At 58.3% G+C, this 20,768-nt stretch overlaps 1 protein-coding gene across 2 annotated transcripts in view; it reads right to left on the reverse strand.

The window, feature by feature from the left end:
* The window catches only part of CARS1 (cysteinyl-tRNA synthetase 1), a 45,448-nt gene that overhangs the window by 18,956 nt on the left and 5,724 nt on the right, over nt 1-20,768 (reverse strand). The window contains exons 2-10 of one of the 2 annotated variants that reach the window (XM_081797599.1): nt 16,621-16,869; nt 12,613-12,704; nt 11,821-11,909; nt 11,248-11,344; nt 10,738-10,836; nt 9,776-9,925; nt 3,014-3,154; nt 2,697-2,785; nt 703-824 (exon numbers count right to left, since the gene is read on the reverse strand). In XM_081797599.1, the coding sequence (XP_081653725.1) occupies nt 703-824; nt 2,697-2,785; nt 3,014-3,154; nt 9,776-9,925; nt 10,738-10,836; nt 11,248-11,344; nt 11,821-11,909; nt 12,613-12,704; nt 16,621-16,869 (1,128 nt within the window). The remainder of the gene's footprint in view (nt 1-702; nt 825-2,696; nt 2,786-3,013; nt 3,155-9,775; nt 9,926-10,737; nt 10,837-11,247; nt 11,345-11,820; nt 11,910-12,612; nt 12,705-16,620; nt 16,870-20,768) is intronic. The other variant, XM_081797600.1, reaches the window with a different exon arrangement.

A 20,768-nucleotide genomic window follows, 5' to 3' on the forward strand; every position in this document is an offset into this window, starting at 1 on the left:
GATCCCCCCGCTCACACCCAGAACCGGGACGTTCACACAGGACCTGATGGTGTGATGCCCCCCGCCCCCTGCTCACATCCAGAACCTGGACGGTCACACAATTCCTGCCTGGCTTGTCCCAGGGCACCTTTCAAAATAACCACATAGAGTTGAGCCCATGGCAGGCAGTGACCGCTGCCCCCACCGCCGTATAAGGAACGGGCGCCTGCTCTCCCCAACTTGTGACGCGCGTTCTGGAACTTGTAAGTAACACACCTTGGGAGTGCACTTCCTCCGTGTGGGGCTATTGAAACAGTGCCTTCAACTGAAATGGCCCCGGGGGTTTCCGGTTGCCCAAAGCGGGAGCTCAGCTGCCGAGGGGGCTGCTGCCGACCCTGTGTGGATGGCTTCTGTGCCCTCGTTCAGCAGGTCACCACCTGCATATTGCTAACACACCAGCGCTGGGTGTCTGACACACGGGCACACAGCGTGTCCCACCCTGACCCTCAGGTGCTCTCGGCACAACAAACGCCAGCCCTGTGGACCCGGGCCCGAATCTGCTGTGCTTTCAAGATGCTCTTGGATACACTCGCTTTTTTGCTTCTCGTGGAAAGCTCCTAAAATCCCGAGGGAACAAGGCAAGGCTCCCAGGCGCCCAGGGGAGTATGGCCGGGGCTAGGGAGGGGGAAGAAGCCCCCCACCCCATCACCAAGCTCAGTTTACCTTCCCCTTCCTGCAGGGCTTTCTGGTCCCCAACAGCCTCAGGCACCAGCTTCCCGTAGGAGTGTCTGTCACTGGAAGCAAACTTCACTGTATCAAAGTAGACGGACCCATTTGAGGCGTAGCTAGAAAATAAGAACGAGGTTGTGGGAAAGCGGATGGATTCAAAGACAGCCCAGAGCACCTCACAGGAGGATGACCCAAAGAGCCGAGTGTTACACGGCCCGCGTGCTGCTTCCATCTGCTCTGCCTTCTGCGTCCGGGGCCGGCTCGGCCATTTACCGGTTCTGTGGTGCAGCGACTCACAACCACGGCTGCTGTGCAGGCCGAGCGGGCCTGCCAAGGACACTTCACGCCGCGGAAGCCAACTCCTCCCTCGCCGGGCAGCGGGTCCCTCTGCACACCCTCTGCCTCGCGTCCTATGGCCCTGCAGCTCCCGCCCGGTCCCTCGCCTCAGCGACGGCGGGCTCCCGCCAGGCCCTCCCTCTGGCTACATTCTACCCACCTGCCCAGCCAAGGCTCTCTGCCTCCCAGAAGCACTCCAGGTTACTCCAGCCCGGAATGATCTGTCTTCTCCCACCTTGGCCTTGCCCACGGCACTCAGTTTGGCACACGATCTCGTGCCGTCCTGAGTGGTCGTGTTAAGTGGGGCAGAGAGAGGAGGCGCCTGTCACTTCCGGAGAACCTGTGCTGCTCCAGGCCCACACCAGGAGTTCGCCACTCCTCACTTGGTCCAGCAGACGCCACGACTGCCCCACGAGGCGGGAAGCAATCTCCTACAGTGGGGGCGCCGCCAACAGGCGCCGCGTGCTGTAGACACCACGCTCCCGTTTATGCCTCCATTTCTTGGTGATTTCTGACCGTGCTCACTGCAGACACTTGGACCGTGTTTCCCGCAGACAGGTGGTGCTAGGACCGGAGGCCAGGGCCGGGGCAGTGTGCGGAATCACAGCCGGGAGAAGGGCCCCGAGGGAACCACACCTGCCCTGGGAGATGACTCGGGGACAAGTGCTCTCTGCTCACACAGTGAGGCCGATGCCTCCAGACACCCGGCAAGTCCACGCTCACCAGGCCAGGCCACGTGCTCACGGTCTGAGCTGTGGGCACCCTGGTGGACTGCAGGCAGGGATTCCCTACAGCACCCCCATCCTGGCCACAGCCCCAGGCCCACCTGACAGGGCTGGCCCCAGGCCCCGGGCTGCACCAGCAAGTCTGCTGGGGGCTTCAGGGACAGGCTGGGCACAGCCAACACCACCCTCTTGCTCTTCCTGCCTGCCTTGAACAAAGAGATGGCATCTGTACGGCTAAATACCTGTTGGATGGCGACCAACATCAAGGAAAGCCCGGGGAGTTCTCTTACAAAGCAGCCCTGAAGTTGAGGACCCAGCGGCACGGAGGAAAGAGGCCTGCTAGGAGGTCAGTGTGTAAAGGCATGCTACTATGGGGAAGTTGCAGGCTCGACCGTATCCTCCCCAAATTCATACGTACGGTCCTAGCCACCAGCACCTGCCAATGGGAGTGTATTTGGAGACAGGGTCTCCCCAGAAGGAAGGTGAGGTCAGCAGGATGAGCCCTGACCCAGTGTGACCCCTACGCCATCTATCTGCAGAAGAGGACATCGGGACACAAAAGGAGCCCAAGCAGCCCATGTGCAGAGTGACAAATGTGTGAGAAGTCCGCGAGATGGCCACTGTCTGCGCCAAGGAGAGGGGCTGGGATACACCCTTCCCTCAAGGCCCTCAGAGGAACCCGTCCTGCTGGCATGCTGGCGGCCTCAGACATCTGCCGTCTGGAGCTGTGAGCAAATCCGCTTCTGCTGCTTCAGCCGCCTGGTCTGTGGGCTTGGTGACGGCAGCGCCAGGCGCCCACATGCCCAGCGGCACCCACACGCCCAGCGGCTTCCCTGCTCCGCATCCCCTCTCAGAGACGGAGAGCTGCCTTCCTTGGCAAACCTTCCCCTGAACGGTGCACTGACCCGAGGAGGGCCCTCAGCTCACCCGTAGCCATTGTCCACGATCTTCTGGACAAAGTTCACGATCTCTGGCACATACTCGCTAACGCGGGTTAAGACATCTGGAGGAAGAACCTGTGGACAGCCAGAGAAGGTCCCAGTTCTTCCTTCAGAAATGTCGGCCTCAGATGAGCAGGCCCCAAGAAACCAGCAGAACCAAATGCTGGCAGAGAAGCCCCCTGCGCCCTCGGCTCCCATGTGAAACCGCATTCAGCGAGCGATTAGGAACATGGCCCGGGTGGCGTGAGGCCGTTCGGGCATTGGGGCGCAGAGAGCAAGCATGGGCTCATCGGCCGGACTTACGTTCAGGGCCTCCATGTCTCTGTGGAATTCCTCTTCCCAGAACTTGGGCAGTTGGGAGAAGATAGAATTGTCAGTAACCTCACTGCCGAGGGTGGAGTCCAGCCAGTCAGAGAGCAAGTCCTTTGCTTCTTCCAACAGCACCTGAACAAAAAGAAAGCGAACGTCCACACACACGTACGAGTTGATCACGTAAGACCACATCTCACACAGTTGGTCTGCGTTAATAATGGCCTCGAATTCAAAGACGTGCGGCACAGAGCCCTGCTCCACGAAGGGCTGCCATCCCTGCGAGACCACGACGCTCCTGTGAACGGCTCAGCACTAAGACAAACACCAGACCATGACAGGGAGGCGCAGAGGCACGTTCAGGAGAGCTGACTGCGGCCAGCATGCGGCCGGGCGTCCACGGGACGCTGGAGGTGCTGGTGGTCAGGCGATGGGCAGAGTCCCATCCTGGAGGGAGGTGTCAAGGCCATGGTGCCCCGATAGTCAGGGGCCATCAACCGAAGAGGCCAGCCCCGTGTCACGCACCACAACAGTGCAGCGTTGGTACAAGACCTGTCCTGTCATCGCAGCACCCACGTCACCTGGGAGCAATGTCCATCTGTGATGGGATGTGAGTGTCATGGCCGCGGCCTGAGCCTTGCAGGCTGTGGGGACCCTGAGGTCCGGCTCTGGAAGAACCGGGGTTTCCAGCACGTGAACTGTAGTGACAGGCACGTGGGGACAGGCAGGCGGTCTGCAGTCCACCTGTGGGGGCGAGAGGGCAAAGAACAAAGGGCGGAGGGAGAAAGTGCAGGGAAAGTAGATGTGGAAGACAAAGGGAGGCCACGCGGGGTGGGCGTGTTTGTACGCATGGCGCTGACAGGGAAGGGGCGGCTCGGGCGTCCCGCCAAGCCCCCAGGGAGAACTGTCCTGCTGACTGTTGCTGGGCTGGCGAGCAGTGACGGGGACCCACCAGGATGCTTGGGCCAGAGGCGCGGCACGCTGGAGACTGAGCCCCACGCACGGCCCGTGGGCCACCCTCGAGCCCGGCCACCCCACCCTGCGTGCTCACAGCAGGCCCTTCTACTCGGTACCTCACGTCTGGCTATGGAGAAAAAATGACAAGGCACACCAAAAGGCAAAAAACATCGAAGACAGAGCAGCAACAGAACCAGACGCGGCAGGGCTCCGGCAGCGCTCAGCCCAGCGTTCTGAAACGACCAGGACGAACACGCTCGGGGCTCTAATGCATCAGGCCGGTCGACCGCATGCAAGGACGGACAGGCAAGGTGAGCAGACAGAAGGAAGTCTGAGAAAACGGGAAGGAGGCGCCGGAGATCGACGACACTGGGACGGAAATGAAGAACGTCTTCGATGGGGTCGTCTGTAGAGTGGACGCGGCCGACGGAAGAATCTTGGCGCCTGAGGCCAGCTGAAGAGAAACGTCAAACCAGACGGTCTGCCTTCTCAGAGACCCAGCGAAACGCAGCAGAATGGCCAAGGACCACGGGACAAGCACAGAAGGTGCGACGGGTGCTCGTGGGGACGCCACAGGGACAGGAGGGGGGAAGGAGCAGAGAAACATCTGAACCCCACCGACTGAGAGCCCCCCGCTCACAGCAGACCCTGAACCGCAGGCGCAGAAAGCTCAGGGAACCTCAGGCAGGACACCACACCCAGGCATTCCACAGGAAAGCTGCAGAAAATCCCAAAAGGAGTCCAAGGACAAAAACCTTGCCCATAGAGGAACAAAATAAGAACCGCATCCAATTCGTCCTCATAAAGCATGTAAGCAAGAGATGTGGGGGACGCTTCAATGTCGAGAGAAAACACCACCCTTGAACTCTGGACCCTGCGTGCTTACCCTTCAAAAGCAAAGGGAAACAAAAGCTCTCAGGCAGACAAAAATCGAGGGAACTTGTTGCCCGTAGACCTCCTTTGCAAGAAATGTGAAAAGAAGTTCTTTAGCGAGAACAAAAATAATAGAGATCAGAAACAGGTCTGCACAGTGAGGGAGAGCATCAGAGAGAAGATGCAAAGGTAAAATGAAAACTTTTGCTTTTCCTTTTTTAAAAAAAGTATTTATGTATTGAGAGAGGGAGAGAGAGTGTGTGTCAACAGAGGGGATGGGCAGAAGGAATCTTAAGCAGACTCCCCGCTGAGCATGGAGACCGATGTGGGGCTCGATCTCATGACCCTGAGATCATGACCTGAGCCGAAACCAAGAGTCAGGCGCTCAACCGGCTGAGCCACCCAGGTGCCCCAAAACTTTTGTTTTTCTTCATTGATCTAACAAGTAACAGTTTATAGCAAGAACGTTATCAATCTGCACCCTTATGTACATACTTTATGCACACATAGCCCCCCCACCCCAGGTTTTTAGATAGGTAAAATGGACAACAGCAACAACACGAGGACGGGAGGCAGAACTAGATCATTCTGTTACTGTAAAGCACCCCTAGGACCACGCAGTATAGTGTCTTTGAAAGTGGACTGAAATTAGTGGTGAGTGTATATTGCAAACTATAGGGCGACCACTAAAAAAAAGGAAAAAAAAAAAGTATAACTGATATGCCGTAAGAGGAGAAAAAGTGGAATCATGTAAAATGTTCAATCAAAACCACAAAAGACAGAAAAAGAGTGGAAGAAATCAATGGGAACAAGGAACAGGGCAGTGAATAGAAAACAATACACACAGTGGCTAGGAATCCAGCTGTCTCCGTACCACCGTGAATATCAGTGGTCTAAATGCACCAGATAAAACAGTCAGGTAGATCAAAATACAAGCCCCAAATGTATGTTGTCCACAAGGAACCCACTTTAAATATAAAGACACATATAAATTAAAAGTAGACGGATGGAGACAAATGTACCATGCTATCACAAATCAAAATAGACCAGGAGTAGCTTGTTTTAGACAGAGCCAACTTCAAAGCCAGGAGAGTCATCAGGGATAAAGAAGAGCTTGGCCAGACAAAGGGGTCAGTTCTCTAAGACAGCAGTGCTTCCGGTGCATGGGCCCAATGGCAGGGCAGCAAACTACATGAGGCAAAAGCAAACAGAACTGCAAGGACAAACAGATGAATCCGTGAAGGTAGTTGGGGACTTCAATACCCCTCCCTTGGGCGTGGACAGACCTGGCAGGCAGGAGATCAGTAAGGACATAGTTGACCTCAACTACGTGCTCAGTCAGCTGGATCTAATGGACATCTATGGACCACTTGGTCCAATAGCAGCAGAACACACATTCTTCTCAAGCTCACAGGGAACGTTCACCAACACAGACCACAGGCTGGGCCATACAACACGTCTGAACAAATTCAAAAGAACAGAAATCATACATTGTGTCTGCTCTCAGACCACCGTGGAACTGAATTAGAGATCAGTAAGAGAAAGAGAGCTGGAAAGTTCCCACAATGCATGGAGATCAAACAACACACTTCGAAAGAACACACGGGTCAAAGAAGGTATCTTGAGAAAAAATTAAAAATTTTTGAACCAAAATGAAAATGAAAACACACCTTATCAAAATTTGTGAGATGCAGCAAAAGTAGTGCTTAGAGGACGTCTATAACACTGGGTGCACAGATTAGAAAAGAAAAAAGGTCTAAAATCAAGCTAATCTAAGCTTCCATCTTATGAAACTAGAAAAAGAAGAACAAGTTAAATCCAAAATGGGAGAAAAGAAATAATAAAAATTAAAGCAGAAAACAGGAAATCAATAGAGAAAAATCAACAAAACCAGAAACTGGTTCTTTGAGAAAATGAATAAAATTGATGAGCCTCTAGCCAGGCTACTACCTAAGAAAGGGGTGCTAATACTAATACTAATACCCAAAAGAGGGCCATCACTACAGACCTCACGGAAATTTAAAAACTTAATAAAAAATCACTACACACAACTCTGTGCCCCCAAGTTTGATAACCTGGATTAATGGACCGATTCTTTGAAAGACACAAGCTACCAACACTCACACAAGATGAGCTAGTAAAGAGATTTAATTAAGAATATAACTTTCCAAGTGCCTGGGTGGCTCAGTCGTTAACCGTCTGCCTTTGGCTCAGGTCATGATCCCAGGGTCCTGGGATCGAGTCCCGCATCGGGCTCCCTGCTCAGCGGGAAGCCTGCTTCTCCCTCTCCCACTCCCCCCTGCTTGTGTTCCCTCTCTCGCTGTGTCTCTCTCTGTCAAAAAAATAAATAAAATCTTAAAAAAAAAAAAAAAAAGAATTTATAACTTTCCAAAACAGAAATCACCTGATGCAGAGGAGTTCACTGGTGAATTTTACTAAACATTTAAGGAACAAATGATACCAGTTTTCTACAGTTTTTCAGAGGACAGAAGCAGAGGGGCTACTAACTCATTCTATGAAGACAGTATTACTCTAATACCAAAAGCTAAGACATTACAAGAACAGAAATCTACAGACCAATATCCCTCATGAACATAGATGGAAAAATCCTTAACAATATATTAACAAATTAAATCCACAAAAGTCCGGAAAAAGGGTGCCTGGGTGGCTCCGTTGGTTAGGCGACTGCCTTCGGCTCAGGTCATGATCCTGGAGTCCCGGGATCGAGTCCCGCATCGGGCTCCCTGCTCGGCGGGGAGCCGGCTTCTCCCTCTGACCCTCCCCCCTCTCATGTGCTCTCTATTGTTCTTCTCTCTCAATAAATAAAAAAAATCTTAAAAAAAAAGTCCGAAAAGAATTACATACCACGGCCAAGTGGGATTTATCACAGGTATGGAAGGCTGGTTCAACAGTATAAAATCAATTAATGTAAATTATTACGTCAACAGACCAAAGAAGTAAAATGCCATAATAGCGTTGCTAGATGCAGAAAAAGCATATGACAAAATCCAACACCCATGCCATCAGTGTGGTTGTGAAGAAGTCACTGCCACACACCGCTCACGGAGCTCAGCGTGCTGGACGTCATCAAAATTAAAGATGTCTGCTCTGGAAAAGACACTGTCAAGAAAACAAAAAGATGAGCTACAGACTGGGAGAAAATACTTGCCAGAGATACATCTGATCAAAGACTATTACCCCAAATATACAAACTCAACAGTAAGAAAACAAACCACCTGATAAAAAATGGGCCAATGACCTGAAAGGCACTGCACCCAAGAGGACACACAGACAGGCAAATAGGCACATGACAAGACGCCCCACATCCAATGTCTCCGGGAAATGCAAATCACAACGAGATACCAGCACACACCTGTTAGAATGGCCCAAATACTCACACTGGCAACACCTGACGCTGGGAAAACCCAGAACCAAAGGAATGCTCATCACTACTGGGGGGAACGCAACATGGTGCAGCTGCTTTGGAAGACGGTGTGTGGCTTCTTACAAAACTACACATACTCTTACTGTATGACCCAGCAGTCATGCTCCTTGGCATCTACCCAAAGGAGCTGAAAACTTATGTCCACACAAAAACCTGCACATGGACGTTTCCAGCAGCTTCTTCACAATTGCCTAAACTTGGAAGCAACAAAGACGCACTTCGGTAGATGGAAAGATAAACAAGCTGCGTTCCATCCAGATGATGGAGTATTATCTAGAACTAAAGAGAAAGAAGCTATCAAGCCATGAAAAGACATGAAGGACCCTAAAACCTATATTCAGTGACAAAAGCCGATTTGAGAAGGCCACGTATTACAGGATTCCAACTCTGTGACATTCTGGAAAGGGAAAACCATGGAGGCAGCAAAAAGATCAGTGGTTTCCGGGGGCTGCCACAACTTAGAGGCCGTCAAACCGAGGGAAAGAGACGAGTCATAAAAGGACAGACACCATAGCATTCTATGTGGTCCCTGGAGTCCCCAGATTCACGGAAACAGAGTGGACGGTGGGTGCTGGGGCCGGGGGAGGTGTCTCATGGGGACAGAGTCTCTGTTTGAGAAGATGGAAAGTTCTGGAGACAGATGGTGGGGACGGCTGCACAATAATGTGAATGTGCTTAATACCTTTGAACTCCACACCTAAAAATGGTTAAGATGGTAAATTGTTGGTAACGGGAACGTGACTGCTGTCCGAGGAGAGGGAGAAACAGCTGGGCCCAGGACGCCCATCGAAGGAAGGCCAGCTACCATGCGGGGGCCCCACTCGGAAGCACGCTGAGCAAAGCGTTCATCCGCAAGCCCGTGTAGGGGGGACTCTCTCATTAAGCTCAGAACAAGCCCGCGCCGGAAATCCACACTAAGTGAGGAGGAAAGTGAAAGGAAAGCCTAAGCCAGGCCGAGCTCTGGGGGCATCTCTTCCACGGCCTCCAGACGGACAGACAGCGGTGGCCACACCTTTTCTGGAGCTTCTCGATTGCTGAGTGTTGAAGAGGGTGGCCAGCAGAGGGCGCTGGCGTGAAGGAGAAGGGCCACTGTGGCCAGGGCCGCCGGCAGGCGAAAGGCTGGAAGAGAGCCAGGCCCCGTGCACCCCGTGCCCTCACCCCGTCTGGGGGCGAACTTCTCCCAGGGGCAGGAGAGCCGGCCCAAGGCGCCCCACAGCCCAGTGCAACCTCAGCCTCCCTCGGCTCTCTGCGCCGGTGTGCCACCAAGAAATACAGGAGCGCCGGCTGGAGGACTCTGGAATGACCTGCCGCACACACGCCAGTGGGCCCCCAGTCCCGTGAGGAGGCGGCGCGGGGGTAGGCGGTAGGTGCGGGGCGGGAGGGCGCTGGCCAGCCCCCTCCCGGGCGGCCGCAGGCACGGAGGCGCAGGCTGGGACCCGCGAACAGCGAGCGGGGCTGTGGCGGGCCCGTGGAGACCTCACCTCCACACGGCGGTCGGCCACCTCCTCTGGGAGGTCGCTCTGCACAGCTTTCTCCAGGGGCTCTGCAGCCAGTTTCACCGTGCGCTGAATGCGATCCAGCATCTGCCTTTTGTCGGGGTCCGTGGCCGCGCATAACTTGACCGAAAACAGCTGCAAGCACAGGAGAGGTTGAGCCCATCAGACGCAGCTCAGCACAGCCCCGTGCTCCCCCGGGGGCCCTCGCTGGGGACAAGAAAGCAGTCTGCATCCCTAAGGGCGTGGGCCCAGCTTCCCCTGAAAGCCTGCTCCCCGCAACCCCCCAGGCCTGGTTCTCTGATGTCACACGCTGTGCTCGGGGTCACGGGGGCGTCACCTGGGGACTTCGTGACCGTCACGAAGTCACCCATGACCTGGCAGGCCCACCTCTGGTCGGCCTAAGCCGGCTAAGCTCTGATTTCATTCCTAGTGTTTCTTCTAGAGATAAAACACAGAGGCACACGTAATTACTACTGCAGCTACTAAAATAGTAATTACAGAGCATCAAAGGACTTATTCTAACCTTACTCCATTAAAACAGTAATTCGTAACACTGTCATTCAAAATGACAATATTATATTGGAAAGAACTGATTTCTTCAAGTTCTGAAAATTTCCAGCACTCCTGATTTAAGCGGCTCAGTACAGCGCCTGCGTGGCTGAGACCGCCACACAGATGAGCCCACAGGGGCGTCTGGAGCATCTAACGAGCAAGCATCCATCAGTGCCACCGTGACGGACTCGGACACTCTCCCGTAAGTGGGAGGCACAGGCCCCCGCCCAAGTGTGTCTTTCCTGGCGACTCTTCCCAGCGGCCAGGGGACACATCGGTCAGAACTCCGGGGCCCCCGAGATGGGGCTGGCTTTGGTTACTGTGTGAAGCCCACCAAGGACGGCCACGGCTCTCGGGACAGTCAGGAGTCAAGGAGCAGACAGCGAGGGGCCCACCTTCAGGGCGGCGTGAACATCTTCTAGGAGCTGGGCCGCCCGCGGCCGCTTCCCCCGATACTGCTCGAACAAGTAGTTCTGCCGGGCCCTCGTGATGATCTGGAGGGAGAGGAGGGAAACTGGGGGTCGTGCCCCACGCAGCAGGCAGACTCCAAGTCCCAGGCGGCCGCGCCAGGGCTGTTCCCATGACCTTGCTGATCTCGAGGAAATGAGCTGCGCCCCCGCCCCCCGCGCCCTCCCCACACAAGAGCACGTGTGACCGCAGGTCCTGCTGCCACGAAGCCCCACGGGCTGACGTTTTATCAACTGGGCCCCTGGACACGAGGTTTCTCCCGGCTTCTACATGACATCATCAGTATACACCACCAAGCTACTGAGCGGCGGGGACTCATGCCGTGTGCATCAGGTCCAGACCTGAGCTGGGCCAAGGCCCACCTGATCTCATCTACAAATGACGCTTCCTCCTCCCTGTCACCCACCGTACTGAGGACGTCCCGGTGAGAGCCCTACCTTGTCGTCCACGTCCGTGATGTTCATGCAGTAGAAGACGTCGTACCCGAAGTAGTCACGCAGCACCCTCCGCAGGATGTCGAAGGAGATGTAGGACCTAGAGTGCGGGAAGAGACCTGTCCCACGGCCCGCCACACACCCTGGCCCATGGGGCCATGGCCACGAGAACCAGGGTAAGGCTTCCGCGGCCCCGCACAGGAGCCAGGAGCACCGTGGGGCCGGGCCTGCTCTGCGCCTGGGCTCCCGCCAGAGCTGCGGCCTGGGAGAACCAAAGCACGGGGAACAAAACATCTGTGTGCGTCCCAGGACGCCAGCCACAGGGCAACAAGACAGCGAGCTCATGGCCCGTGCATATTCTCCAACTTTTCCGTCATCAATATGGATTACTTATGGAATGAAAATGTTTATCTCAAACACAGGAAAGGAAAAGTCCAGGACTGATTTTCCTTTCAAATCTCAGGTCCCTGGAGCAGAGCGGAGATCTCGGAAGGGCTGAGATGCTCCCTGTAGGACCCACACCCCCAGACACCCAGGGACCCCGGCCCGTGCTAGGCGCCCGGCAGCAGCCCCTACCTGGCATGCCCCATGTGAGATGCGTCGTAGACGGTAGGTCCACAGCTGTACCACGTCACCCTTTTCCCATGCTGAGGTATAAACACGTCCTTTGTTAAAAATGAAGGAATGACAACCATCAGCCGCGTAAGAGGTGCTGTGCAGGATCACCCCAACCAGCAACAAAGAGCATGGCTGTTTATACAAAATTCAACAAGAACGATTTTGTTTTACTGACAAAAGTCACAGACGTTGGGGGTGGAGGAGCTCAGTTACTCTGGGTGGACTCCCTGAGACCCCTGTCTCCCCGTCTGCCACTGTGCTCACTGATGAAATTCCAATCAGCCCACAGCTGGAGCCATGGGCCACGCTGAGCAGAACACACCAAGCAAACCCCGTTCAACTGGGATCCGATCCTGCCTTCTTCCCAAAACCCGGTTGGCTCCCAACCACGTCAGCCGGGGCCGCGCTGTGCCTCTTGTGCTTGGCATGCGCGGTGACAACCACCACCACGTGTCCTCCCCAGAAGCAGGCCGGCACCTGGCCTGGCTCTGAGCGACACGTGCTCGGGCGCTCCAGGCCCGCAAGCCCACAGGCAGGCTGCCCCTGGGCATGCCTGGTGTCAGAGGTCAGCTGTGCCCCCCACGGGCCACGTGCAGAATGCGTGGCAAGAGCTAAGACTTCACTCCCGTCTGGACCGATGGCTGCAGAGCTCGCCCACAGATACCAGCTCAGTGGTCCGGAAGGGCACATGCGCCCCGCCCCACCCCCCGTGGCCACCGCTACACCCCACAGGCCACGCTCCCTCCTTACCTTACTCCGGGTGAGGCTGTTGTAGAGACGGAGCTTGCACGGAGGAGACCCTGCCGGGGGAGACCACTGAGGCTGCCCTCGCCGGCCTTTACCTGCCAAGGCAGAGAGAACGCAAGTCACGCTGCACCCACTTGGTCTTTCTCAACGAACAGGGCTAAGGGTGTGGGTCTCCATCAGCATCACCCATGTCAAATGCAACGGCGTCTCTATTTTGCTTTGCTCACAGTCTGTGGGGCAGCACAGCTTGGGAGCACCTGTGAGACGTGCTCACACCCACTGCATCCCTTGCTCCCCAAACCCAGACCCTCCCGGCCGCTTACGGGCACCGTGGTGGACACGGCTTATGGGCCAGGAGGGGGCATGGGCCCTGCAGTGCCAGACTCAAGTGCAGCAGACAAGTGGGGGTACTCTACGCCTTGTGGAGGCTTTGTGGGACATGGGCCACTTTCCAGAGCAGTACGGGACTGGCCAGGCCGCAACTAGCTCACAGCCCCAGAAACTCAGTAAGAACAGGCTCCACCCCAGCCCCATCTCCATTAGACGGGGGCAAATGGCCAGCTCCCCCTCAATTCTGGTCCCCACCCCCTGCAACATGTGGATCACTCCCTGACTCGACTGGGACAAGACGCTTGTGGCTTCCAGCTCCACACGGGTGCTTGACCAACTCTGGAACAGTGTGGGGTGGCTCTGTCCCTCGCTGCCTTCCAGGACCCCGTATCCTCCCCGCTCCTGCCACGACCACCGTCCCCTCCCCAGCGCTGTCTCGGGGGCTGCCCCTGCGGCTCCGTGGTCCCAGGCCCACACTTCCAGGTGGACAGAGAGCAGTACTTATGTGGTGGGTGCCTGAGAGCCCAAGAGGGTGTAGCTCCGTCCTGGGCATCTAGCATCCTGCACCTAGAGCCCAGCTGTCCCCCCCAGCTCTCGCTCACAGAGGCAGCTTTGTGCCTCACTCACAGTGCACAGGCTGGGCCCATGGAAGCCTCCGCGCTACCTGACCCGTCTTCCCAAGCAGGGGTCTGCAGCTCACTGAGCTGCCCTCCCGTCCACTCCCCGCCTCTGCCTCTCGTGCCGGATGGCCTGCTGACCAAGACCCCACAGAGCCCCACTCGCTGCTTCCTGCTGGGATCATGGAGCAGTCAGTCCTGGGCTTGGCTATTTGCCCAAGGTGTCTCATCAGCCACACAGAGGCTGCCTGAAGTGACAGGTGGAGGAGAGCGGAGGAGGAAGGCAGCTTCCGCGTGCATGTCTGCGTGAGAGCGTGCGGGTGGGAATGGGAGCGGGCAGACAGGGAGAGAGGCAGCCTGCGCTCAAGAGGAGCTCCTTACTCTGGGTGGCGGCCAGCAAACGAGGCGGCCACAGACTCCGGTGCGTGGGAAGGCCCACACCCTCAATGAGACAGGTGTGCTTATTCCTAAGGTCAGGTGCGCGTCTCACAGGCTCACTTTACATGCAGCAAGTGCCCGTGAAGGGAACTCTCAGTCTGGGACTCAGTGATGCTCAATGTGCTGCAGACGACACCATGCATCCCCTCTCTCACTCACACCCCACAGCTCCTGAGACAGACAACACTGCTATCTGAGCTGAGCGGGGGCATCGGCCAGAGCGGCCACACAGATGCGAGCCGGAGGACCAGCACTACTCGTCCTGCGAGGCGGGAAGGCTCGGGGTTCACAGCACGGGAGGCCCATCCAAGAAGACGGGGGGTGGCGGGACACAGCCGGCGGTGGAGCCCAGGGAGCCTGGCCGCGCCGCAAAGGGCCACCACGGTCACACAGCTGGTGGCAGGCTCAAGGGACTCGGGCAGATATCACACAGGACCCTGGTTTAATGAGGACATTTTCCACTACTGTTCCCTTACACCATCAGCTGCGCCATGCCCGAGCACGAACACGGCTCACTCAGGACAGCAGCCCACCCGCGACCCTCTACACCCCGACAAGGCTAGGCCGAGTCTCCCCACGCCGTGTCCGCGCCTCCACCCCAGCACTCACCATCCCGTGCACTAACTCCTTGTTTCCACCTCTGCTTGAACTAACACACATCCCGTTCATCCAACACAGAGCCAGTCCCCTCCAGGCCCCGTCCTGGGCACGGGGCCACTGCGCAGCCACAGCCCCGACCCGATAGAAACGCACACACCGCTTAGGGGCGCTGCGCCCATCCCACCTCCGACAGAGGAGAAACGCTCCCCCAGGACACGGGTGGGGGCCGGGGGGCAGAGAGGGGTGCCACACTGTGCCGCCCCGACAGCCACGGGGCCTGAGCCCCCTGCCAGGGGGCTGGGACTCACAGCGGCACAGGGGTCCCTGGAGGGAGGGGCAGCACTCCAGACACTGACCGCAGGCCAGGCCCTGGGCGGAGTGGTCCCTCTGTGCCGCAGCCGTGGGGGGTGCTGATGGGACTGGGAGGCGGCAGGGACAGGGGCCGCCCCACTTTCTGTGCCTGAGAGGGTGGCTCGGGCTCTGAGGCCCACAGCCCGGGGAGGGACATGGAGGGACAGACCGGGCGCCAGCAGCAGGGGCAGCTGTCATGGGCACCGCCGCTGGGACGGGCTCGGAGGGAGTGGGGACAGGGTGCCGGGAAGCGGGGGGCTGGGAGAGGCAGTGCTCGTGCCCGGGACAGGACATCAGAGCCCTGAACGGAGCAGTGCTCAATTCTGGCAGCAACAAGCGGGCCAGCAGGTGCTCGGTTCCTGTGCTCCCAGGGACGTGGGAGAGGGTCCTGGGAGCGGCCCCGCTTGCAGGCCACCCGCGGCCATGGGCCGGGCACACGAGGGGACTTGCAGGCAGAAGGAGTCAGGAAACGTTATGGGTGCCAGCCAGGGTGCATCTCTCCTTGCCCCCCAGCCAGCCTAGCCTCATCAACGCACAGGGTGGCTCTCTGCCTCCGGTGGCCCTTCCTCTGCACGGCTAAAAGGCACCTGCTCGTTCTCTAGACAAGGTCCTAGATGGACCATGAGCCAGGCCGCTCCAAGGCTGGGAGCCCCGGATGCGCCCTGACCTCCGCCCCTGCACGCTGTGTCTTAGAGGAGCTGGGACCCAGGGAGACGACATGGCACCTGACACCATGGACATCAGCAGGGTCACCGTGCCCATGGAGGAGACAGTGTACCCACAAAGCTCCCACCCTGGGCTGGGGAAGGATTATCCAGAAAACCAAATCACACCCCACTCGGGGGGAAACGATGCCCTCACCTCCGCCTGTTCCGGCAGGGGACCCAGCCCAGGAGAGCGGCGTAGGTGCTGGGCAATGCTCCAACGCCCCACCTGAAGGAGTAAGGAAAAGCCCCCAGGAGACTGCCCCGCCCTGCGAGGATCAGCAGAGGCAGCAGGCGGCCCACCCCTCCCACGAAGCCGCGCGAGCGCCCAAGCTGAGCTGCTCAAGGGCATCGGGCGACTGTGGGACGAAGCACCCAGGGGTTCATCGCAGGAGAGAAACCACACAGGGCCTGAGCCCTCGGATGTTCCAGAAGGACCCCGAAAGTAACCGCCGTCACCTGTCAGACACGCCAGCACCCACAGGCTGCAGCTCAAGCTCAAAGTTGAGAACTGACTTCGTTCTGATTTTCAGAGACTTCAGTGACTGTTAACATAACATGTTAATTACGTGGCGGACACACACACACTGCGGCGCATGGACAGAATAAAGGAGAAGAAGCCAGTTAAAGTAAAGCCAGGCCAGCAATTAGCTGTAATGCCAGGCTGGAGCCTGTGCCCGGCCCCCCAAGCCCCGCCGCGGGCGGCACGCTCTCGCGGAGGCTCTGCACCACGGCCCAGGCAGCTCTGTCACAGCGGCCACGGGCAGGCGTGACCCGCACGGGCTGACTCCTGGGCAGAGTCTGTCCTGACCTCCACTCGGGGCGCGCGGGCCGGGCTGCCAGGCCACGTGCTCACACGCGGGGACAGGAGCAGCCCTGCGGGGTCTGCTGCCAGCTTCGGGGCCCTGACCTTGGAGGTGGCCGCCGGCGGGAGAGGTGCTACCAGCCGGGGAACTCACTCCGCTACTCACTTGCTTGGCGCCCACAGGGCTCGCCTCTGCCGCAGGGGCCACCCAGGATCGCTTCTATGTGCCTGAACCACCGAGCCACGTGGAAGAGGCGCGTGTCAGCGGGAGGGGCCGAGAGCTGCCTGAACACGTCCACGTCCGCCTGGGACAGGGAGTACCCCCGGACATAGCTACGCGTGCTGAGGTGCTCGTTCAGGGCCTGCACCCTGGCTGTCTCGTCCCTAATGCTCAGGATGGACCTGTAGGCAGGAGCTGCAAAGACAGAGGCACACAGCGTCAGTCGGAGGCCCGGGGGCCTTGGGCCGGAGTCCAGACACGTGCAGGGCTTCCCCGCATACGGAACGTCCGAGCAGGCCAGTGGCTGCCGGGGCTGCTGAGGGGCGCTGGGGAGAGACGAGTGGGGTTCCGAGTCGCGGGGACGGGACAGCTCTGGAACAGGACAGTGGAGCTGCACAGCACCGGGGCGGGCGGGGGAGCTAAGTACCACCGCACCGTGCCATCTCCGTGCGACTGCAACCGTGAACTTGACGTTAGGTGAATTCTGCCTCAACTGAAGGAAAACAACCCTCCGGGCCCACAGCCCCTTCTCGGCAGCAGCAACCTCCCAGGCCCAGTGGGCGCCGAGGGCGGGTGAGGACACAGGACGCTCGGGCCAAACCCCCGCACCGGCATGGTGTCCAGCAGCTGAAGCCTGTGTTTCTGGGAGGATCAGAGCCCCGCCCCCGAGAACACCTGCCGCAGGCCCTGCCCACCCCACTTAGAGCAATTACTGGGAGGACTAGCATTGTGAGTATGTCTCTCCTCCAACCCAGAAGGGACTTCCCGCGACCTGCAGGCCACTCCTCCAACATGGAACCATCAGGAAGGATGGGCCCCCTCTCCCATCTCTGTGGGAGGACAGAACCCTACCAGCCAGCAGGCACAGCTGGCCGGAATGGCCTTGGCACTCACCAGCCCTCCGTGATTGCTCACCTCCTCCGTGGTACTGACTTCTGCTCACCCCTCCCACCCTCTTTTCCCCTGGGAGCCATCGCCTGTCACCCCTTCACGTCCCCGGTATCAGTCACTGGGTAAAACCTGTTCTTACCTTGCCAACTAATGCCCAGCTGTGTCTACCTCTGGTGTGGGGGTTCAGGGATAGGAGCTGCCCCGAGCCTGAGCAAAGGGCACAGAGCCAGCCCCACCCTGGAACAGGGAGGCAGGGGCCAGGCTGGGGCACTAAACGAAAGACCCTTTAGCCTCGGGAAGGAGCCTGGTACCCCAGCCCATGAGTCTGACTGAGCTGCATCTAAGCCTTGATCATCCCGGTTGGTTTTTTTTCCTTAATTTTCTGAGCAAACCATGGAGAAAGGACCAGTGCTCATTCGCTTCCACAGACACGCTCTTGGCCTGGGACCCACTCAGAGCGGGGAAGTACGAGCCCGCCCCCTCTCTCTTTGCCGGTGCACCTGCCCTTCCAAGCTAGCTGCCTGGCACTACAAGGTCACTGGGTCACCGTGCCTGACCCACAGCAAGGACAGCTGCAGACAGGGGGGTGACGTGGCCCTACACAGCCACGCTACCCCCCGCCCCGGCCCTCTTCTTCCCCATCCGGCTGTGCCTGCCCGGTACAGGAGCCCGAAAATCACCCCAGCACCCACCCAAGCAGACAGGGCAGCACGAATGTGGAGGGCCTGTGCGCACACAAAAGGCCTTTCTGCACTTGCTTCCACTGCAGGCCGGGCCCCCCGCAGACTTCCTGGACGCAGTGCCATCAGCAAGGATGAGATGGAATGAACTGGCAGAAGGATGAAGGCCCGCGGCATTTTCCAAGCAGCCGGCACGCAACATGGCCTGCTTCTCGGGGATGTCCTGAACCCCGAGCTCTTCATGCACAGGAAAGGGGTGGGCACCCAGGGTAAAAGTCCTCCTTGAGCCCTCAAATGAATGCTGTGCTTAAAACACAGGCTTTCCCCAAAGCCCACGTGCTTCCTTCCCCAGCGCAGCCCCAGGAGGGCTCTGGCTCATGCGACCCCGTCTGATCGGCCACCCACTCCCCAAAGCCACACCCTTCCGTCTGGGCTGGAGTCCTGCCCCTCACGAACTACCCTCGCTGAGGGCACAGCCTAGCCGCCAGCCGGTCCGGGAGCCCCCTCTGCACACACATCCGGAATGCAGCCCTCGTCACCCATGGCTGCCACACAGGGGCCCAGCCCATCATCTCTGTGATGCAGGCTCCCCCACGGGCAGGAGAGAGTGGACTGCTGATAGGTGCAAGATCACATCCCCCCTCCTCGTCCTCCAGACCGCCCCCACCTCACAGGGACCCCCCCCCCAGGCCGGACTTCAACCCCGCTCACTCCACAAGAGCATGGCCTGTTCTTTTTGGGGTCTCTCATCCCACTGTCCTTGCCTGCCTGGAATGCTCCCCCAGACATGGCCGGGCTCCTGCTCTTCCTCAGGGCTCTGCTGGGTGTCTTCTTTCCGTCAGGTCTCCCTGGATGCTGTTCCAACGAGAGTCCGGACCCCCTTCCTGCTTTCTTTGTCCTCACACCACTTCTTTATGTCTGCCCCACACCCCACTTTATTCACTCAGCATATACCTTCAGCATCTAGAGCTAAGCCCAGAACATTCTAGACACTCAACGCATTCGCTGCATGAACAGGTGAGCAAGCAGCAGAATGGGAGCTCAAAGGGCAGCCCTGCCTGAGGGGCTGGGGGTCACCTGCTGTGTCAGGGCCTCAGGGGCCCTGTCCCAGGACACAACCCACCCACCCACACAGCACACGGCAGCAACCAGATTTCCCATAGGCTGAGTCTAAAGTTGCTTTGAACCCCGAAGGGCTTGCCCAGCCAGAGCCCTGCTGCCCAGAGGTGCACACCTACAGGGGACGTTGCTTTTGTTCACTCTAGACCTACAAGGAGAACAAGCCACTTTCCGTGTCCACTCTTGGGATTGTTGAAGCAGAGAGAGACCCGGAGGCGGCCCCCTCCCTGCTGAAGGTGCCAGTGCCCCCCGCTCTCCCTCCTTCCCTTGAGCAGGTGGCTCTGAGGACCCAGCCCAAGGGCTCTCGGGGAGTGGCCCCTGCATCCCTGTTGCTCAGATTCTGTCTAAGGCCAGGAGGAAAGTTCCAGGCGGGTCTGTGCCCCCCGCTCTCCTATCGAGGGGCCTGCCTTTGTGACCCCGCCTCACAGCCCCAGGTGGGGAATCGGGCTGGAGGTGAAACCCAGGGAGAAGGGAGGCCGCGCTTGCCTGAGAGCTCCAGGAAAGCCTAACTCTAAGTATCAGGCTTCTTGAGCATTTCCCGCACAGCATCTTGCTCCCAGGGAACTTCTACTTCACCTGGCCAGCTGCCTCCGACAGCTGAGCGGCCTGTCAGGCGGCTGTTGGCACGCTCTCTCGGTGAAGATTAAGTCCAGTCAGATCAAGGAGAGGACCTGCCAGCGGTGTGGACAGAGCTGGGGCAGGCTCTCCTGCAATCTGCCGTCCTCCCCGCGCCGGCCCCCAGCGCTCCCTGTCCCCGTCTCCTGTTCAGCCACCCTGCCCCGAGCCCCGGGAGGGCGGGCAACGGAGCGAGGCCAGTCCACGCTGATCCGGCCCGCCCCGTCTCCCCCACAGCAAGCAGACAGGGACACACACCTCTCGCTCGGACCGTGTTCTGGTGAACAAAGCAGACCCCCAGGCCTGCGCCCAACGTCAAGCGGGCTTACAGCCGACTGGTATTTCCCGCCTTTTTTCCCACGTGTCCTCCAATAAGTATACGCTATTTTTAAAATAAGTACAACAGGTCAAACGTCCACCCACCATGCTGGCTTTAAAACACTGGCAAGGGACTTAGGGAACTCTTGAGCTGCAGGGCGGCGGCTGGGCAGGGCACCGTACCATGGCAGTGCCGGGGCTCTGTGCTGGGGCTCAGTGCTGGGGCTCGGTGCCGGGGCTCGGCATGGGGCTCGGCACTGGGGCTCGGCGTTGGGGCGCAGTGCTGGAGCTCTGTGCCGGGGCTCTAGTGCTGGGGTTCGGCGCTGGGGTTCAGTGCTCAGGCTCGGTGCTGGGGCTCAGCCCTTGGGCTCAGCGCTGGGATGCAGTACTGGGGCTCGGCACTGGGGCTCGGCGTTGGGGCGCAGTGCTGGGGCTCTGGGCCTTCTCTCCGCCTCCGTCATATAGGCTCAG

Source organism: Leptonychotes weddellii, chromosome 11 (assembly GCF_054177405.1).
Source record: "Leptonychotes weddellii isolate Sample4059 chromosome 11, ASM5417740v2, whole genome shotgun sequence".
Lineage (NCBI taxonomy): Eukaryota > Metazoa > Chordata > Mammalia > Carnivora > Phocidae > Leptonychotes > Leptonychotes weddellii.